Here is a 19,689-nt window from a genome sequence, read left to right as displayed (position 1 = left end):
CATATGATCTGACATTGTTATGATATAGTTCCTTTCACACATGCTCAGAAGCTATTCTTAGAGCTGTGGTATAAAGACCCACTTACTCTACATCGCCCCGCCCTGCCTGCAAGTTCTTTGTGGTGTCCCTTTTAATCAGTTAAGCACAAACGTTTAATTTTTTATCTCCCACTTCCTCCCTAACCCCAATATATCTCTTCCGCTTGCAGCGTTAACTTCCCATTGTTCACAGCTCTTGAGAGGACTTATCAGCAGCATGTTCTTCTGTATCACTGTCTGGGAGGCTGGCAGAGAGGCAAAGTGGGAAGCCAGCTTCTTTGCAGCTGCTGGATAATGGTTTAATTTACTTTTCCATGTACTTCTTCGCCTTTTTCAGACTTTTGTCCTGATTCTGCTGGTTTTTCTGTCATTAAGAATAGCTTGCTTCTCTATGGCATTCTACTATGAACTTAGAGAGATATCTCAAGAGTGTCTTAAGCATTATGGGTGTAAATAACCAAATTAACTGCAGTAGTTCAAAGAAGGTTAACTCACTGGAAACTTCTCAAGGATAATTAGGGATGAGCAATAAATGGCTAAGTGAGACTAAATTAAAAAAAAGTGAAGTGGGTGGATTAATTGTTTCCTTCTGTGAGGGGAAAATATCAATCTCAAATGATGAGAGGCCCTTCACAGGACACAGACACCTATAAAGTACAGACCTGTGACTAATACATAGTATATGAACCTTCATCATTAACCTATTGTGTGGACCACAAATCCTTGTCTCAAGCACTCTTGACTCTTTCAAGCAACTGAAAGGATTAATCCCACTAAGTGCTGTGATGTCATTACAACATTTGACAATCTATTGCCTGGCCTGGCTGCAACTCACTTGTGCTTGGTGAATTTTCACGTGCTGATCGTGACTCTATGCCAACCCCTAAATGTGAACTGGTGACTCTGAGTTAAAGGTCAGACAATAGTGTCCCCTCTACACAGGTCTATGGTTGCATTTTCCATGTCCCTTTGTAAGTTGAGAAGATGTAAGTTCTTAACAACCTGAAAGCCCAAAGGTATAAGGGAGGGTTATTGCAAAGAACATAAGAAAATCAGAAATAGGAACAAGAGCAGCCCCTCAAGCTGTAGGATCATAGCTGATCCACCAGAGGCTATAAACCTTCTTTCTTTCCAGTTCCTCAAAACCCTCAACTCCTCAATATTTCAAAAATCTGTTGACTTATTCTTTAAACACTTCTAGTCATCTAACCTCTACAACTGTTTAGAGTTGAGAATTCCAGCCATTCACTACCCTCTGTGAGAAGAAATTCCTTCACCTCTCAGGGTGGATTTATTTTGTAACCACATTCACGTGTTGAAACATCTTCTTCACATCCAGGCTGTTAAGCCTCCTGTAAATCTTGAATATTTAAATCACCCCCATTCTTCTAAACTCTAATGAATAAAGGTCTAACATGGTTATCTGTTCTTAATGCCAATTTCTTCATCCAAGGAATAGGCCTACTGACCCTCTTTTGACCTACCTCCAATGTCAGTACATCCTTTCTTAAATACAGAGACCAAAACTGAATATAGTATTCCAAGTGCTGCCTCACAAACATCTTGCACAATTCTAATCGGACTTTCTATTTTTAAACTGCAAACCTCAGACAATAAAAGCCAAAATTCTATTTGCCTTCTTGATTATTTGCTGTACTTGCATGCTGATATGTTTTGTATTTCATTCACAAGAACAGCCACATTTGGCTGTGCTGCAGTTTGTGGCAGGCTCTCTCCATTCCCTACATGAAACTCCATCTCCATCTGTCATGTTTTTGTCCACACACATAACTTACATATATCTCTTTACAGGCTCCTTATCTCCTTATCATAGCATGTACTCCCCCCAATTTCTCTATCATCAGCAAATCTGGATACATTACACCCTCCCCCTCCTTCAACTCATTAATGTAGATAGTAAATAATTGAGGGCCTGGAATAGATCTTTGTGGAACACTACGACTTACATATTTCCAACATGAAAAAGGCCCATTAATTTCAATTCTTGTTTTCTGTGTGTTAATCAATCCTCAGTCAATACTAATACATTACTCCTGATATGGTGAGGTCCTATCTTGTGAAATAAACTTTTATGTAGAACATTAACAAATTCCTTCTGGCAACCCAAATGCGCTACATCGAATCATGGAGGTGTACATCATGGAAACAGACCCTTCAGTCCAAATTGTCCATGCCGACCAGATATCCTAACCTAAGCTAATCCTATTTGCCAGAATTTAGCCCACATCCCTCTAAACCCTTCCTATTCATATACCCATCCAGATGCCTTTTAAATGTCCTAGTCTCCACCACTTCCTCTGGCAGCTTATTCAAAACACGCACCACCCTCTGCATAAAATTAGCCTCTTAGGTCCCTTTTAAATCTTTCCCCTGTCACCCTAAACCTATGCCCTCTAATTCTGGACTCCTCCAGCACAGGGAAAATACCTTGTCTTTTTATCCTATCTATGCCCCTCATGATTTGATAAACCTCGATAAGGTCATCCCTTAGCCTCTGAAGCTCCAAGGAGAACATTCCCAGCCTATTCAGCCACTCCTTATAGTTCAAACCCTGGCAACATTCTTGTAAATCTTTTCTGAACGGTTTCAATCTACTGGTCTCCTTTATCAACTGCTTGCTCTATCTTCAAAGAACTCTGGAAAACTTGTCAAACATGATTTCCCTGTCATGAAAATATGTTGACTCTTGTTTGATTGTGTTAAGCTTTTCTAAATGTTCTTATTTCTTCTTTAGACTCTAGAAGATTTCCAACAACAGTGTGGTCACCCATTTGACCACTCTAGTCAAGTCCTTAAGCTTTCTCAACATTACAGTCTTGTCAGCATGACATCCTGGATCATGCCATCTGCTCACCCTCCCTTCTGTGAAGGTTTCATGTCATTGGTACAATGAGGGCACCTCTCCTGGCCTCCAGAATAGCCCAATCCCTGGAGCACTGCAACATTCCTTTCAGTAGAGACTTCAACAGGAATTATCTATGAACCTTCACTTCATTCATGCAGTTGTACTATTATAGGAACTGCTCCTTTAGAAATTAAAGCAGCCTGGTACATTGTTTGCTTGCTATGCCATTTAAACCCCTGTGGTTTGCATAAGCTGTCAACAGTTTTATGGAGAGAAATGCCACACAGGATCTAGTCTGGGCTGTACTACAATTGTTCAAATTAGGTCTCAAAGCTCTATCATGATCAGTGTAGGCATGCCAAGGATTACAGTTTCAACTTTCAAACATAGAAATAAACTACCGTCTACCATAATATAGTTTACTGAAAAAATATAACTTGAACACAAGACTTTTCCATGTTTTCAACCATGTTTTCAGTAGTATCAATAGTTGGCCATTTACTTCATTTTTCTTTCTGACAACATTCATTCAAAAAGAAAGTACCCATTAATGATCAATCTATAACTCATAAAAAAGTTTAAATGATATTTAATATAAAAATTTGCATTGCTAATATATGAGAATGTTGGTAAGTATTACGTACAGTTTTGCAGAAACGTCTGGCGTAGAGAAAGATGGGGCAGTATTATAACACGGCTCACACTTTGCTTCTTTTAATGGTGGTCCATTAATATGCCTTTCCACTTAAAAGGAATAAAAATTCCATATTAAACAATTTTAATTGTAATATGTTCTTGAGTATAAATAGTTTGGATCATTACGATTAAGTTCACCCAAACTTTAAAAATGTCAGTTTCCCATCAGAGTTGCAGTCATAAATAACACCACATAAATATAGAACTCTTAGCTCAGTAAAATAATACTCCTTTAATGCAATAGCCAGAGTTTAAACATTGTCAACAAGCACAATATATAGTTAGCATGTTTTCACTAAAATATTAAATAGCTGTAACAAAGCAAGCAGTTTAAACTACTTGTATAAAATTATCCAATGTTCTCATCTGATGCTCAAAGTCATAATTCAGTCCATTGCCTAACCTGTTAAAAGTGTCGATGTACATACTGACAATAATGCATTTTAGGATAAATATTTTTGGCATTTCTTTAAAACTTGAAACTAAGAGATTCAGTCACCACTTTCGCGCCATTGCAATTTGGGAGTGAGCATATTTAGCAGCAAATTATCTTCTGAGATTAGATATTTTCTGTAAAACTTGAAACAAAGTTCTGGATTGAATGATTATTGTTAGTTTAGCACTATTGAGATTCATTAGTCCAGGAATTTGCACTGTTAAGTAAATGAAGAAAAGAAAATCAAAGACATTTGGCAAAATCTTCCATTAGGAAGTGTAGTCCAGCAACAGTCCTAGAAGCAAGGGTCACTTTCATTTAGGGATTATTGGGTGTTTCTTTTACGCAATCATGGTTCCCAGGTTTAGGTTTTTGCACAAGTGCAACGGCAAATCTAATGGGGTGGTGTTGAGCTGGCAGGAAGATCTCACCCCATTAGTACATTCTAGCAGTGAGGGTGCTACACTTGAAAGGCACCCAGATGGCAATTACTCACTGCAAACAAGGAAGATCAACTAGCCTGTGTTAATTTAAAGCAACATTATTTAACTTTTTTGTCCTATTCAACCTGTTCAGTGATTTTATCAAACAAAAATTTGCCTTATTAAAATCATCATTTTCCAAATTCTCACAATATTTACTCTCTATTTAGCTCTATCTATCTGAGAAAGGACATTATTGGCAACAATCCATATGTTTGAGCTGGGCCGTTAGCAGTACCGTCCTCTCTGAAATAAGCCTTTCTCTCTTACAATCAGAGAGCATGGATACAGACCCTTCGGTCCAACTAGTCCATGCCAACTATGTTCTCAAACTAAACTCGTCCCATTTGCCTGCATTTGGCCCATATCACTCAAAATCTTTCCTATTAATGTATTTATTCAAATGCCTTTTTAATGTTATAATTCTATCAGCATTCACCACTTTCTCTGGCAGTTCATTTCACACATGAATCACTGTCTATGTAAAAGTGTTGCCTCTTTTCAAATCTTTCTCCTCTCACCTTAAAAATATGCCCCTAGTTTTAAACTCATCTACTATAGGAATAGAGTCTATTCAATAGACCCTTGCTATTCATGTTACCTATGCCTCTCGTTTTATAAACCTCTATAAGGCCACTCGTCAACCTCCTATGTTTCAGTGAAAAATGGCTGGCCTATGCAGCCTATTTTTAGAACTCAAATCCTCCATACCGGGAAGTAACTGCTAAGTCTTTTCCGAACCATCTCCAACTTAGTAAGATGTTTCTGATAGGAGGGCAATCAAAACTGCACACTGTACTCCACAAGAGGCCAAAATAATGTCCTGTACAACCTCAACATGACAACTTGTGAAATTGCACACTTCTTAGGTTCAAATTTAATCACTGAATCTTAGAATTGAACCGTTGAAGATCTTATTCCTATTATACAGTTCACCAGCCGGCTTCTCAAGCTGGTTCCCACATTATTAAATTTGATCTAGTTTTTCTTAGCAAAGACTAGTATGCAAGGGCAAGCATCTTTTCCTAGGGATGCCCTTTAAGTAGTATCCAGTGAACTGTTTTGGGACCTTTGTACATTCTGCCATACGTAAGTGGTCTTCCAAACAATTTTTTTAAAAAAAGTGTAATTATTTGCAGATGACCGTGTGGTTTATGAATTAGAGAAAAATGCAAAATGATCTTCTGGAAATGCAAATATGGGAGGGCAAATCGGAAACGGCATTCGATGGCTCTAAATTTGTAATCAAATTCTCCAGTAGATAGATGCACAATCAGACTTGATGGTTTATAGAGTCATGGAGTCATAAAAATGTACAGCACGGAAACAGACCCTTCGGTCCAACTCGTCCATGCCGACTGGATATCCTAACCCAATGTAATACCATCTGCCAGCATCCGGCCCATATCCCTCCAAACCCTATTCATATACCTATCCAGATGCCTGTTAAATGCTGCAATTGTACTAGCCTCTACCACTTCTTCTGGCAGCCCATTGCACACATGCACCACCTACTGCGTGAAAAAGTTGACCCTGAGGTCACTTTTATATCTTAACCCTCTCATCCTAAACCTATGCCCTCTAGTTCGGGACTCCCCCACCCCAGGGAAAAGATCTTGTCTATTTATCCTATCCATGCCCTTCATGATTTTATAAACCTCTATAAGGTCACCCATCAGCCTCCAATACTCAAGGGAAAACAGCCCTAGCCTACTCAACCCCTCCCTATAGCTCAAATCCTGGCAACATCCTTGTAAATCTTTTCTAAGCCATTCAAGTTTCACAACATGAAAACCATCTTCAATGAGGATTCCACGTTTATCAGGTAGTATCCGAAACAAACGGATTCATGTATTTCTGAGGAGGAACTTTTGGTACTGGAACAAAAATATTATTGAGTTGTTGTTATGAAACATTTTGTTGTCTAAACCTGGTATAACCAAATGGTATGTGGGATTCCCGTTTGATGAGAAATATCAATAAGGTTGTGGTGATCCAAAGACGTGCTGCACAAATCAGAACTGGAAACACACTAACATCACAGAGTCATAGAGTCATACAGCATGGAAACAGACCCTTTGGTCCAACTTGTCCATGCTGACCAAGTTTCCTAAACTGAACTATTTTGGGTTTGTCTGCATTTAGCTCATATCCTTCTAAACATTTCCTATCCATGTACTTGTCCAAATGTCTTTTAAATGTTGCACCTGCACTGGCCTCTACCACTTCTTCTGGCATACGTGATCAGAGCTTTGAAATAGAAGTCACTACAACAATGGAGGTAGTAAAGTATCATGATCAAAGTTTGTGAGAAGATTTGTAGTTTGGGTGCTCGTTGTTGTGGCTCTGTTCACTGAGCTGGGAATTTGTGTTGCAGACGTTTCGTCCCCTGTCCAGGTGACATCCTCAGTGCTTGGGAGCCTCCTGTGAAGCGCTTCTGTGTTGTTTCCTCCGGCATTTATAGTGGTTTGTCTCTGCCGCTTCCGGTTGTCAGTTCCAGCTGTCCACTGCAGTGGCCGGTATATTGGGTCCAGGTCGGTGTGTTTATTGATAGAATCTGTGGATAAGTGCCATGCCTCTAGGAATTCCCTGGCTGTTCTCGGTTTGGCTTGTCCTATAATAGTAGTGTTGTCCCAGTCGAACTCATGTTGCCTGTCATCTGCGTGATTGGCTACTAAGGATAGCTGGTCATGTCGTTTTGTGGCTAGTTGGTGTTCATGGATGCGGATCGTTAGCTGTCTTCCTGTTTGTCCTATGTAGTGTTTTGTGCAGTCCTTGTATGGGATTTTGTACACTACGTTGGTTTAGCTCATGCTGGGTATCGGGTCCTTTGTCCTGGTGAGTTGTTGTCTGAGAGTGGCTGTTGGTTTGTGTGCTATTATGAGTCCTAGTGGTCGTAGTAGTCTGGCTGTCAGTTCAGAAATTTTCTTGATGTATGGTAACGTGGCTAGTCCTTTGGGTTGTGGCATGTCCTCATTCCGTTGTCTTTCCCTTAGGCATCTGTTGATGAAATTGCGAGGGTATCCGTTTTTGGCGAATACATTGTAGAGGTGTTCTTCTTCCTCTTTTTGCAGTTCTGGTGTGCTGCAGTGTGTTGTGGCCCTTTTCAACAATGTCTTGATGCAACTTATTTTGTGTGTGTTGGGGTGGTTGCTTTCATAGTTCAGGACTTGGTCTGTGTGTGTGGCTTTCCTGTATACCTTTGTGGTGAATTCTCCGTTCGGTGTTCTCTGTACCATTACGCCTAGGAATGGGAGTTGGTTGTCCTTTTCTTCCTCTCTAGTGAATCTGATTCCTGTGAGTGTGGCATTGATGATCCGGTGTGTGTTTTCTATTTCTGTGTTTTTAATGATTACAAAGGTGTCATCCACATATCTGACCCAGAGTTTGGGTTGAATTTGTGGTAAGACTGTTTGTTCTAATCTTTGCATTACAGCTTCTGCTATGAGTCCAGAGATGGGTGAGCCCATGGGTGTGCTGTTGATTTGTTCATATATTTGGTTGTTGAACGTGAGGTGTGTTGTGAGGCACAGGTCCAGTAGTTTTGAGTATGTAGTCTTTGTTGATAGGTTCCCCGTCTTGTTGTCTGTTCTGTATGTCCAGCAGGTTGGCTATTGTTTCTTTGTCGATAGAGGTGAATAGTGCCGTTACATCGAATGAGACCATAGTTTCTTCCTTGTCTATGTGTATATTTCTGATGATGTCCAAGAATTCCTGTGTTGACTGTATAGAGTGTCTGGATCCACTGATCAGGTGTTTCAGTTTCTGTTGTAGTTCTTTAGCCAGTTTGTGTGATGGTGTCCCTGGTAGCGATACGATGGGTCTGAGCAGGATGTCAGGTTTGTGCACTTTAGGTAGTCCAGAAATGTAACACTGGACTCATAACAGCACACAAACAAACAGCCACTCTCAGACAACAACTCATCAGGACAAAGGACCCGATACCCAGCATGAGCAAAACCAACGTAGTGTACAAAATCCCATGTAAGGACTGCACAAAACACTACATAGGACAAACAGGAAGACAGCTAACGATCCGTATCCATGAACACCAACTAGCCACGAAACGACACGACCAGCTATCCTTAGTAGCCAATCACGCAGATGACAGGCAACATGAGTTCGACTGGGACAACACTACTATTATAGGACAAGTCAAACAGAGAACAGCCAGGGAATTCCTAGAGGCATGGCACTCATCCACAGATTCTATCAACAAACACATCGACCTGGACCCAATGTACCGGCCACTGCAGTGGACAGCTGGAACTGACAACCAGAAGCGGCAGAGGCAAACCACTATAAATGCCGGAGGAAACAACACAGAAGCGCTTCACAGGAGGCTCCCAAGCACTGAGGATGTCACCTAGACAGGGGACGAAACGTCTGCAACACAAATTCCCAGCTCGGTGAACAGAACCACAACAAGTATCATGATCAATAAAATATGGAATAGACTGGTGGAAATTGAGAAACACAAGTACTTAGTACCTCCAGCAATGACGAAACATGAAGTATCCATTCATACAATCTACAAAGACCATTTGTTTCCAAGACCATGTATCAACAATCTTTCTTCCCAAGAGCAATTCGGCAGTTTAACGATAACATATTACTGAAGAAACTCAGCAGGTCTGACAGTATCTGTGGAGAGAGGCAGAATTAATGGACGGGTTCAAAATATTAACTCTATTTCTCTCTCCATAGTTGAGATCAGCTGAGTTTGTCTCACATTTTATGCTTTTATTTCAGATTTCCAACATCTGCAGCGTTTTGTTTTCACAGCAGTGGAACAAGCTGACAAAGGAATTTGTCACAGTCCCATCACTTCAAATCTTCAAGACCCATCGTTCGATTGTTTCTATTGGAAGGCTTTCATCATCAACATTACCACCATTTCAGCAGAATGCATCTGTTTTAGCTAGTATAATCTATATTAATGTTAGTAGAACATGGATAGTAGTCTGCCATAACACAACTAAAGCAGAAGCAGAAAGCAGACAACCTTGCTCATTGCTCACTCTTTTCTAGAGTTGACCTATATTAGTTCCAGGTCAGGCAATGTCTTGATGTTCAAATTGCCATCTTCTTTTCCAGATCCTATCATGGCCTCACAACTTCCTAACTCTGTATTCTCATTCAGTCACTCACCCCCAGTAAAATCTAACTTGTCCAATTACAACCTTAAAAATATCCCCATTTTTAACTGTTCTAACATTGCTGACCGAGCAGTTAGCTGTGTCTGGACCAGCAACTGGAACTCCTTCTCCCAACCATTCTACGTCTCTACCTTTCATTTATTCTTTAAAATATTGTTTAACTTTTAACTTATATCAGGTTTTGGTCATCTGACTAATATTTCCATCTGTAACTTGGGGCCATATATTTTTAATTTGTTAATGTGATGTGGTCATCACTGGTTAAGCCAGCATTTATTGCCCATTTCTCATTGACCTTGAGAAGATGGTGATATTGTGTTTTGTAACATTCTTGTGAAGCACTTTCGGAATTTATATTTTGCAAAAACAGAGCAGTGGACAGAGAAGTTATGACAAGTGATATTTGAGCAATGATAAGCTAGATAAGAATGAATCGTATGCAACAGTCTAGAATGTTGATAAGAGTCATTTCAATACTATGGCAAGGGTGGAAACCTGATTGGACAAATTCAAACTTAGAGTTCTGAGAAAGCTGGGCATGGATTTGGGAAGAATCAGTAAGTTCATGGACACTGGACAGGAAAGGAATATGTAGGTGGGGAGGTTGTCATAGTTTGCAAGTGGTGGAATCAAGGGTTTTTTGAGGAAATAAGTGATGCTATCAGATACCAAGGAGAGAAAGAGTCACCATCTAAAAAAGAGAATAAAATTGGCTAGCATGAGGAGCAATGGTCAGCAATTAAGTCAGAATAATGTCAACAGAGTTCAGCGTTGGTATGCGGGAAGGTTGTAGAAAAAAATTGAGAAAGTCACAAGTTCAGGGCCAGGAAAATAGAAACCTTTACAATAAGTTTGAACCAGTGAACGAGCTTGGACACAGCAGAGACAGTTGATTAAAGGTTATCCAGCTTATTGACAAAACTGCTCATGAGCTTTTTGTACATATTGTTAGATGTGATGATCAAGGAGACAAGTGTGAATGGTTTACGAAGACTGTAAGTATAAGAGAAAAGATACAGGGGTTATTTTAGCATTCCAGGGTGATCCTATAATTATGACCAGTTTCAGAAAAACGAGCAGGACCTTATTGCATTTTATGAGCTCCAATCATATTTAGTGTTGGATGAAAAACTATTTGTATCTGTATCCATTCAACTCTTTATTGCTTAGATTTAAAGAAATAGACATTAGTAATGTAGCAGGATGAGAGAGTGGGGAATGATTTTATTGGGTCTATTGTGTATCAAGGCTAAGGTGGGTGTGTGGTTAAACAAATTAATAGCTACAGAAATACTGTAATGAATGGAAGGCCAAAGGCAGACAACTGGAACTTTGAAAGTGTAGTTCTAAGTGAATTCAGCAAGTCTTTTTCAAGTGTCAGACTCATTATAACGGCATTGGGGCAGGGTGGGAGTGAAAGGCATTTAGTGACATATGGAAAAAAAAGAGTCGACTTTACTTGTTACTGATAACACAGTGTAGCAGGTCCGTGTGAGATGAGAACATCAAAGAGGGTGGCCACGAATATGGGCTGAAGAATTTGCATGGAATTTTGAGATGACCCAGAGAAAAGAGAACAGATTTTTTCATGAACAATAGTGTCAAAGATGATAAAGGTAGATGGGAATATGAAGTCACAATCAGATCATCCATAATCTAATTGAATGATATTGAGGGACCAAATGACTTACTCTTGTTCCTAATTCTTATGTTCATGAACATAGTGAGGTTGAGAGGATGTTGAATTCGCTGAGAATGAGAAGTGATTCAATGCAGAGGACAAAGGGAGAGAATTTTTATTGTACTTTGGAATGGTGGTAGAAAACGATGATTTTGTCTAAGAGTTAAGAAGAAAATGTCAGCAGTATAGGGGCTTAGCTGGGGTGATATTTGATGATAAGCACCATGAGGACATTGTGATAGACTTGACAGGGTAAGTAAGATTAGATTAGATTACATTACAGTGTGGAAACAGGCCCTTCGGCCAACAAGTCCACACCGACCCGCCGAAGCGCAACCCACCCATATCCCTACATTTACCCCTTACCTAACACTACGGGCAATTTAGCATGGCCAATTCACCTGACCTGCACATCTTTGGACTGTGGGAGGAAACCGGAGCACCCGGAGGAAACCCACGCAGACACGGGGAGAACGTGCAAACTCCACACAGTCAGTCGCCTGAGGCGGGAATTGAACCCGGATCTCTGGCGCTGTGAGGCAGCAGTGCTAACCACTGTGCCACCGTGCCACCCACAGTGGGGGATTAATCAGATGGGATGGCTTAATTGAGGAAAAGGTACCACACTGCAATCAGACTACTATCAATACTATGATGTGACAATGTGTGAGGCAACAAAAAAATCAACAGTTGTGCAGAACATGGTTCATGGATGACATCGGAGAAAAGATTTATTCTATATGACAAAGAGCTGCTGGAGCTTGATTCCACAATAATTAGGAGTCTCAACTTCATCAGTACAATGCTCTGGAACTTTTCTTCTTTTAAAGAAAGAAAAACAAACCATGTTTTAATTCCTAATATTAGCACAAAGGAAAAATATTTCCATCTCACAGTACCATAATGCAACACATACCCAGGATGTATCCTGGTAGACACTGACATTTTCCATGATTGTCTACACTGGCACCTGGGGGACATCTAATACAGCTCCATCCATCGTGGGTGACTGCCTTGAAAATAATTACAATAATTACTAAAATATATTTTAAAAAATTATACAGCCATGTCAAAAAAAATGAACTGTCAAAATGCATTTATGGAATTTATACATGTATATTGCTTTTGCCCTATATTTTAGAGATTCCTCCTTAAATGTCTTGCCTTTTCCATCTTTCCATTCTTTTAAGGTGGTTTTTATGGGAAACAAAAATGGGCTCTGTAGGCTTTTTTGGACTCATAACGCCTCTTCAGTTTCTTCTAAAGGGGTTTGTTCAGACACAATCATGGTGATTTTACCCCTGTGCTGTCATTTTGAACCTCCAATGTAAACCTATATCATGTATTAAAATGTCACACAGTCAGGCATGCATTAATCAGCATGGAGTGCAACCAGCACTGCCTAACGTTGTTATGAATTACCTACAGATTAGTTGCTGAGACCTTATTCTAAGCTGTAATAGATTCCAATCTTCAGACATTCCAATCTGCTATCTAGAAATGGCTAAACATGCAGGGCACAGTAAGGACTGTGGGACAGGCAACATTGTCTAGTACAGAACAACCTCGATTATCTGAACAAGACGGGTGGGGAGCATTTTGTTCAGATAACTGATTGTTCGGATAACTGATCTCATCATAAACAAAGGAAGCCATACTGAACATAATTACACATTTACAGAGTCTTTATTTCATTCAATCGATAAAATGTGTACAAACACTGGATATTGCTTAAAAATTCTTGATATTTTACTAATAAAATCACTTTTTGGCTAGAGTTTGACTGAAGTCTGTGAAATTTTTCGCTGACATTTTCCTCGGTTTTATCCCAGTCCTCAAAAGCAGCCGGCATTGGTATTGACAATTGTGCTGTAATACTAGCCATCTCTTTGGCCAAACTGTTCTAGTACAGCTTCTACACAGATGTCTGCCTGACAATAGCGAAGATTGCCAAGACATGTACAATCCCAAAAAGTAAGACAAATTGACCAATCATCCAATCAGCCTGCTCTTGATCATCAGCAAACTGTTGAAAGGTGTTCAAATCAACTAGGAGAAAGTGAGGACAGTAGATGCTGTAGATCAGGTTCGAGAGTGGGTGTTGGAAGAGCACAGCAGTTCAGGCAGCATCTAAGGAACAGGAGAATTGACCTTTCAGGCAAGAGCCCTTCATCAGGCTCTTGCCCAAAACGTCAAATATCCCGCTCCTTAGATGCTGCATGACCCGCTGTGCTTTTCCAGCACTCCACTCTTGACTGTTGAAAGGTGTCGTTGATAGTATTATCAAGCACCACTTACTCAACAACAACCTCTTCATCAATGGTTAATTTGTGTTCTACCCATTTATGTCCAGAAATTATCATAGTTTTGGCTCATACATGAACTAAAGATTTGAATTCCACAGGTGAAGACAGATCAACTGTGCTTGACATCAACACGAAATGAAAATGAACACAAGACATCAGATTTCAGATAAAATATCAAAGCAATTTACTTACTGAATATACCATGGGGCATTTTTTACATTCAATGAAAGGGCCACCATTGTTCGAGACTAATTTATAACCAGGAAGACACACACATGATGTACCTGAAAGAAGATAATAAATTTTTTGGTCAAATCAAAACTACATGCAGGACAAACTTCTTTGGCAAAGCATACGGAGTCATGATCCAATTTACTGTTAAGGTGAACAGGAATCAGCGGGCAGTGTTACATGAAGTATAACACACAAAGCTTCAGTTCCCTTCTTATAGTTACATTTTTAAATGATTTATAATAACTTTATATTATTATTTATAGCAAAACTTAGGGTAGTTTGGCAGAATATGGAAGCTTTTCTCTGATAAGGTACTGTGGTCTAAAGCTGAAGTCCTACACCTGCAATGAACTATCATTGTAGTATGACAACTTTACATTGGTAGTCTTTATTGCAAATGTGGAAATGTAAATTATACTTGAGAAATGTTGCCAAAAATGTATAACAGGAAAAGAGGTATTGTATATAGTAAGTGTGCACAGACAAATGATTCACCTATTTTCCTAGTTGAGGTCCTATTGTATTACATGGGGATTACTTAGCAGGATGTGGGATTGGGAGGTGGGGAGGTTGGAGTAGTGGTGTGTCTCCAGTAGGTGAAGTGTTAAGACAAAGTGTGCTATTTGGGGCAAATGGGCTTGAGGGCAGCTTCAGGTATATAGATGTAATTTACTTCTCACTTTAAAATCATTTGCTCATAATTCCTATATTTCCATGATAGAGTTCTATATCTACATTTAATGTTAGTTGTCAAATTGTCAAATTGCAATTACACTCTCCTACCGTGACGGCCATAACCAGTTCAACTGAACTTACGACCCTTCCTCAAAGTTTTTTTATTCTGCTGTCCATTTGCTCCAATATTTGAGTCAGAGCCTTCAACCTCCTCTCCAGAGCCCTTACCCTTACTTTTTCCAACTTTTACAAATTTCTAAAAACCTGTCCCTTTAAGCAAACTCAGCAATTTTCACAGTTATTTTTCAATTGCAAGTTAAATTTCACAATGTATTACAGTGGGATTTGTACTCATAACTATCAGGTAGCTAGCCCATCACCAGCATAACTGAGATAGTTATAACTTTCTGATAACTTAAAATTTAAGCTACCTTCCTAACATTATGGCATTTACAATACATAGTTCTTGGTATTGTAGTTGAGTAATTTCTCCTGGAGAGTTTGAGCAACAATCTGGAGATGTATTCAAATTCAGTTTTCTGAATAATTCTGGAGTAAAAGCTAATTGTAATAATGATAACCATAAAAATAAATGGTTGTTCTTAAATGTGCAATTGATTAAAAAAAGTTATTTAGGGAAGGTAATCTGCTATTTTTTCTTGTCTACCTGTGAATTCAGACTCACAGCAAGATATTTTTAATCAACCTGTTCAGATGTGTTATCAGACATCGCTGGAGCAGGTGGGATTTGAACCAAGGCCTCCTAACTCAGAGATAGGGATACTACCACAATACCACAAGAGACTGTAGACATACAGCAAAACAATGGACTCTTAATTGCTTTTGAAATTACCTACTAAGGTGCTTAGTTATGCCAAGGTAACTTGAGAAGGTAAGCTACAGATACTGCAGCAATTCAAGAAGTAGACTCATTTTCTCAAAAAATAAGGGTGGATAATAATTTCAGTGGGTAATGTGCCTATATATATATAACACAAATGAATATGTGGATTCAATTTACTTAAAAATTTCTGATGCATTTTTAAACAGTTAACCAAGTACAGACAGAACACGATCATCTCTAAACACATCCTTTGTCAACAGTGCTATAGGGCCCATTGCCTCTGGTTATGTAATTGTCATAGAGTCATAGAGATGTACAGCATGGAAACAGACTCTTTGGTCCAACTAGTCCATGCCGACCAGATATCCCAACCTAATCTAGTCCCATTTGCCAGCACTTGGCCCATAGCCCTCTCAACCCTTCCTATTCATATACCCATCCAGCTGCCTCTTAAATGTTGCAATTGTACCAGCCTTCGCCACTTCCTCTGGCAGCTCATTCCATACACGCACCACCCTCTGTGTGAAAGAGTTGCCCCTTAGGTCCCTTTTATATCTTTCCCCTCTCACCCTAAACCTATGCCCTCTAATTCTGGACTCTCCCATCCTAAGGAAAAGACTTCATCTGTTTATCCTATCCATGCCCCTCATTATTTTACAAACCTCTATGAGGTCACCCCTCAGCTTTTGACGCTCCATGGAAAATAGCCCCAGCCTATTCAGCCTCTCCCTATAGCTCAAATTCCCCAACACTGGCAACACCCTCGTAAATCTTTTCTGAACCCTTTCAAGTTTCATAACATCCTTCCAACAGGAAGGAGACCAGAATTGCACACAATATTCCAAAAGTGCCCTAACCAACATCTTGTACATGACCCCCCACTGCTATACTCAATGCCAATAAATAAAAGCATAGCAAACACCTTCTTCAATATTCTATCTACCTGCAACTCCTCTTTCAAGGAGCTATGAACCTGCACTCCAAGGTCTCTTTGTTCAGCAACACTCCTTAGGATCTTACCATTAAGTGTATAAGTCCTGCTCTGATTTGCTTTCCTAAAATGCAGCACCTCACAATTATCCAAATTAAACTCTATCTGCTACTTCTCAGCCCATTAGTCCATCATTAGCATGTTGAATTTCTGAAAGAGACATTCCCATTTTATCTCCCAAAAATAGCTCTTGTATGTTACAAATGAAAAGACAATTACATTGGTTGATAGCAAAACTAGTTGTAGAATTAGTGATTGTAAAATTTATAGGTAGAGAGATAGTGATCATAAAATGCATGCGCACATAAGAGTGTCCTGCATGGCTCATTTTATTTGCTCAAGACAAGTCGGTTAGAAGATAACTGGCAGCAGGCAATTGGCATCCCACTTTGCCAGTGGAGTTCTGATAGATGGGAAATGTGTGTGGTTGCTGGCCATGGATTGTATGCTGAGAAACTGGTGACCTGTTGAGAATCCAGAGGTACAAGTGGTGAATATCAGTCGTCAGGTTACCAGTATGACTTTCATGTTGGGAACTGTCACTGTCCAATTCCTACATGGCATTTGGGAGATTGGCAAACTACATATCGATAAGATGAGTTGAGGTAATAATAATTATTTTAATACATCCCAATAGACCTCTTGCTACTCACTAGCATGAATTTCATCTGATCATTCAAAACTTGGTTAGAAAATGGGATGATATAGTGTTGATGTTGAGAAACTCCTCACTGGATTTCTCACTGAGTTTTCCAAAGTTTCTCACCATAGCCCACAACATTTCGGCCTGGAAAGATTGCACTTTAAGAATTCGATAGATGATTTCAGTAGTTTGACAGCTCTTCCAGATCTTTTTGTAGTGTAGCCTTCTGGAGATATGGATTTTTGTCCATAGTAGTTCTTGGTTTGTAGCTATGTTATTGGTGCATTGGTTGTTATGCCTCTGTTCCATCATAGTGTTTCCACCTGTGCCTGTTTTTGTATATACTGTGCTCATTTTACATATGGTGTGCTTTTCTTTGCTGGCTTTTGTTCCTTCTCAACATTACTTTGCCGGATATTGTGGCATTGTAAGACTTTGGTACACTTTGCACATTTCTGCATGTTTCCATGATAGTGATTCTGACCATTTATCCTCCGTGTAGTGGAAGCAATTCTGCATCTGGAGGTCATCCTGCCTTGTTTGTCAATAAAAACATTCTACATATAAGAGAATTTGGATCATTGGTAACATGCCAAGACCATTCTCACTTAAGTTCTGAACATGATCTTTGAAGGTGATGTTAATCCCCTATTTAGAGAGGTAGCTCCGAGCTGTAACATAGCAACATTAAAAACTTTGTTTTGTTGTCCTAAACTATAGGATAAGTGATTTAATGGTGTGCACCATTTACTTGGCAAGACAATTTGATCTACGGTAATGTAATGAAAAGGTTAGATGGTTCATGCCCCATTTGGCACACAAATCCTTGAACGTGTGCCAGCCCAAAGTTAGAAATTTTTTTTTTCAGCTGTTCCAAACAGACTAAAATGGCACTCTATGTCTGCTACTGATGAGCTTGAAGAGTTCTTGTTTTCACCTGGTTGATAATTGGAAATTTGAGAAATAATCAACAACTACAATAAAGCTGTCTACAAGACCAGTGCTGATTTTGGATCAAGAGACTGAAACAATTTCATGCAGATGTTGAGGTTCTCTATGATACTATGGCTGTGGCTTTGACATGTGTCGCATATCCTCACTAGCTTTTCTATGGCTAGGGATCTTCAATGAGATGATTTGCCAGTCATCTCATCTGCTCTATGTGATTTTGTCTTTGCTGTAGTTGTGACATGTCGGAGCAGAAAAAGCTCTGAGTACAAGTACCTTTTGAAGATTACACACCTCCAGGTACCAAGTTCTTCTCTAAGAGGCCAAAATCATCTATGAATGCCTGTGACCTTTTGTATCATGTCAGGCCAAACTTCAATGATTCCTTTCCACAATGTCTTCACTTGTGACTCATTTGCTGTTTCTGATTGAAGTTTAACACATCTATGCTGCTGTCTGCATCCTTATTCAGACTTCCAATTGGCTCAGTGTACCTTGAGGTGTTTGTGTGGTAATGCACATTCCACATCATCTAATTCATTTCCTGTATGTGAATTTTTGCCCTTTCTAGAAGGGTTAATTGATAGAATTGCATTTTTTCTGAGGTGCAATACGACGTAACCTTTGAAATTTCCTGCATCATCAAACCTGTCAGGTACAATTAATGGAATTTCTGAACTACCTCGATTTATGTTTTTTTGGTTTTTGACAATCATGTGTACCTTGGCAATCTCTATTGGATGCTCACACTTTAAATCCATACATACTGGTAGTCCTGCTGTGCTCATCCACTCATGTAACATATTTGTGGTTTCCATGTTAAATTACTGCAGCTACATTGCATTATTAGCATGTAAGGTTGAGGGATGAGTGACCCAAAGTATGCAGTTACACTCGCAGTTATCGAATTCCAATGATCCATGTACATGTCAATTATGGTTTTGAGTGCATGTTGCTAGTTCGCTTCAGGCAATTGACGTGATTGTTGTTAATTGACACTAATAACAGGCCAGAAATTGACAAAGAGATGAAGTTAGGTGAGGACCTGGAAACAATCATTATTACCGAAGAGGTAGTGAGCTAAGGATAGACAAGTCTCCTGGCTCTGATGGAATGCATCCCAGGGTACTAAAAGAGATGGCAGGAGAAATAGCAAGTCACTTGTGCTAATTTTCCAAAATTCGTTGGACTCTGGAGCAGATCCGGCAGATTGGAAAATAGCAAATGTGGTGCCACTGTTCAAAAAGGGAGATAGACAAAAGATGGGGATTATAGACTTAACCTCTGTAATGGTTAACTTAACCTCTGTAGTGGGGAAGATGCTTGAGTCTATTATCAAGGAAGAAATAGCAAGGCATCTGGATAGAAATTGTTCCGTTGGGCAGATGCAGCATGGGTTCATGAAGGCAGGTCAGACTTAACAAATCTTTTGGAATTCTATGAAGACATTACGAGCAAGGTGGACAACGGGAACCTAGTGGATGTGGTGTACCTAGATTTCTAAAAGGCCTTCGACAAGGTGTCACACAAGAGGCTGCTGTATAAGATAAAGAGGCATGATGTTACGGGTAAAGTTTTAGCATGGATAGAGGATTGGTTGATTAACTCGAAAGCAAAGAGTGGGGATAAATGAGTGCTATTCTGGTTGGCAATCAGCAACTAGTGGTGTGCCTCAGGGATCAGTATTGA

At 39.6% G+C, this 19,689-nt stretch overlaps 1 protein-coding gene across 1 annotated transcript in view; it reads right to left on the bottom strand.

The window, feature by feature from the left end:
• Positions 1-19,689, bottom strand: part of tmem67 (transmembrane protein 67) — a 208,576-nt gene that overhangs the window by 171,083 nt on the left and 17,804 nt on the right. The window contains exon 2 of the mRNA XM_087985875.1: positions 13,858-13,949. Within this exon, the coding sequence (XP_087842001.1) occupies positions 13,858-13,949 (92 nt within the window). The remainder of the gene's footprint in view (positions 1-13,857; positions 13,950-19,689) is intronic.

Source organism: Chiloscyllium plagiosum, unplaced genomic scaffold (genome assembly GCF_037043375.1).
Source record: "Chiloscyllium plagiosum isolate Xiang-an unplaced genomic scaffold, Cpla_swu_hap1 HiC_scaffold_4, whole genome shotgun sequence".
Lineage (NCBI taxonomy): Eukaryota > Metazoa > Chordata > Chondrichthyes > Orectolobiformes > Hemiscylliidae > Chiloscyllium > Chiloscyllium plagiosum.
Note: the sequence above shows the minus strand (reverse complement) of the source record. Positions and strands in the feature narration are given on the sequence as shown.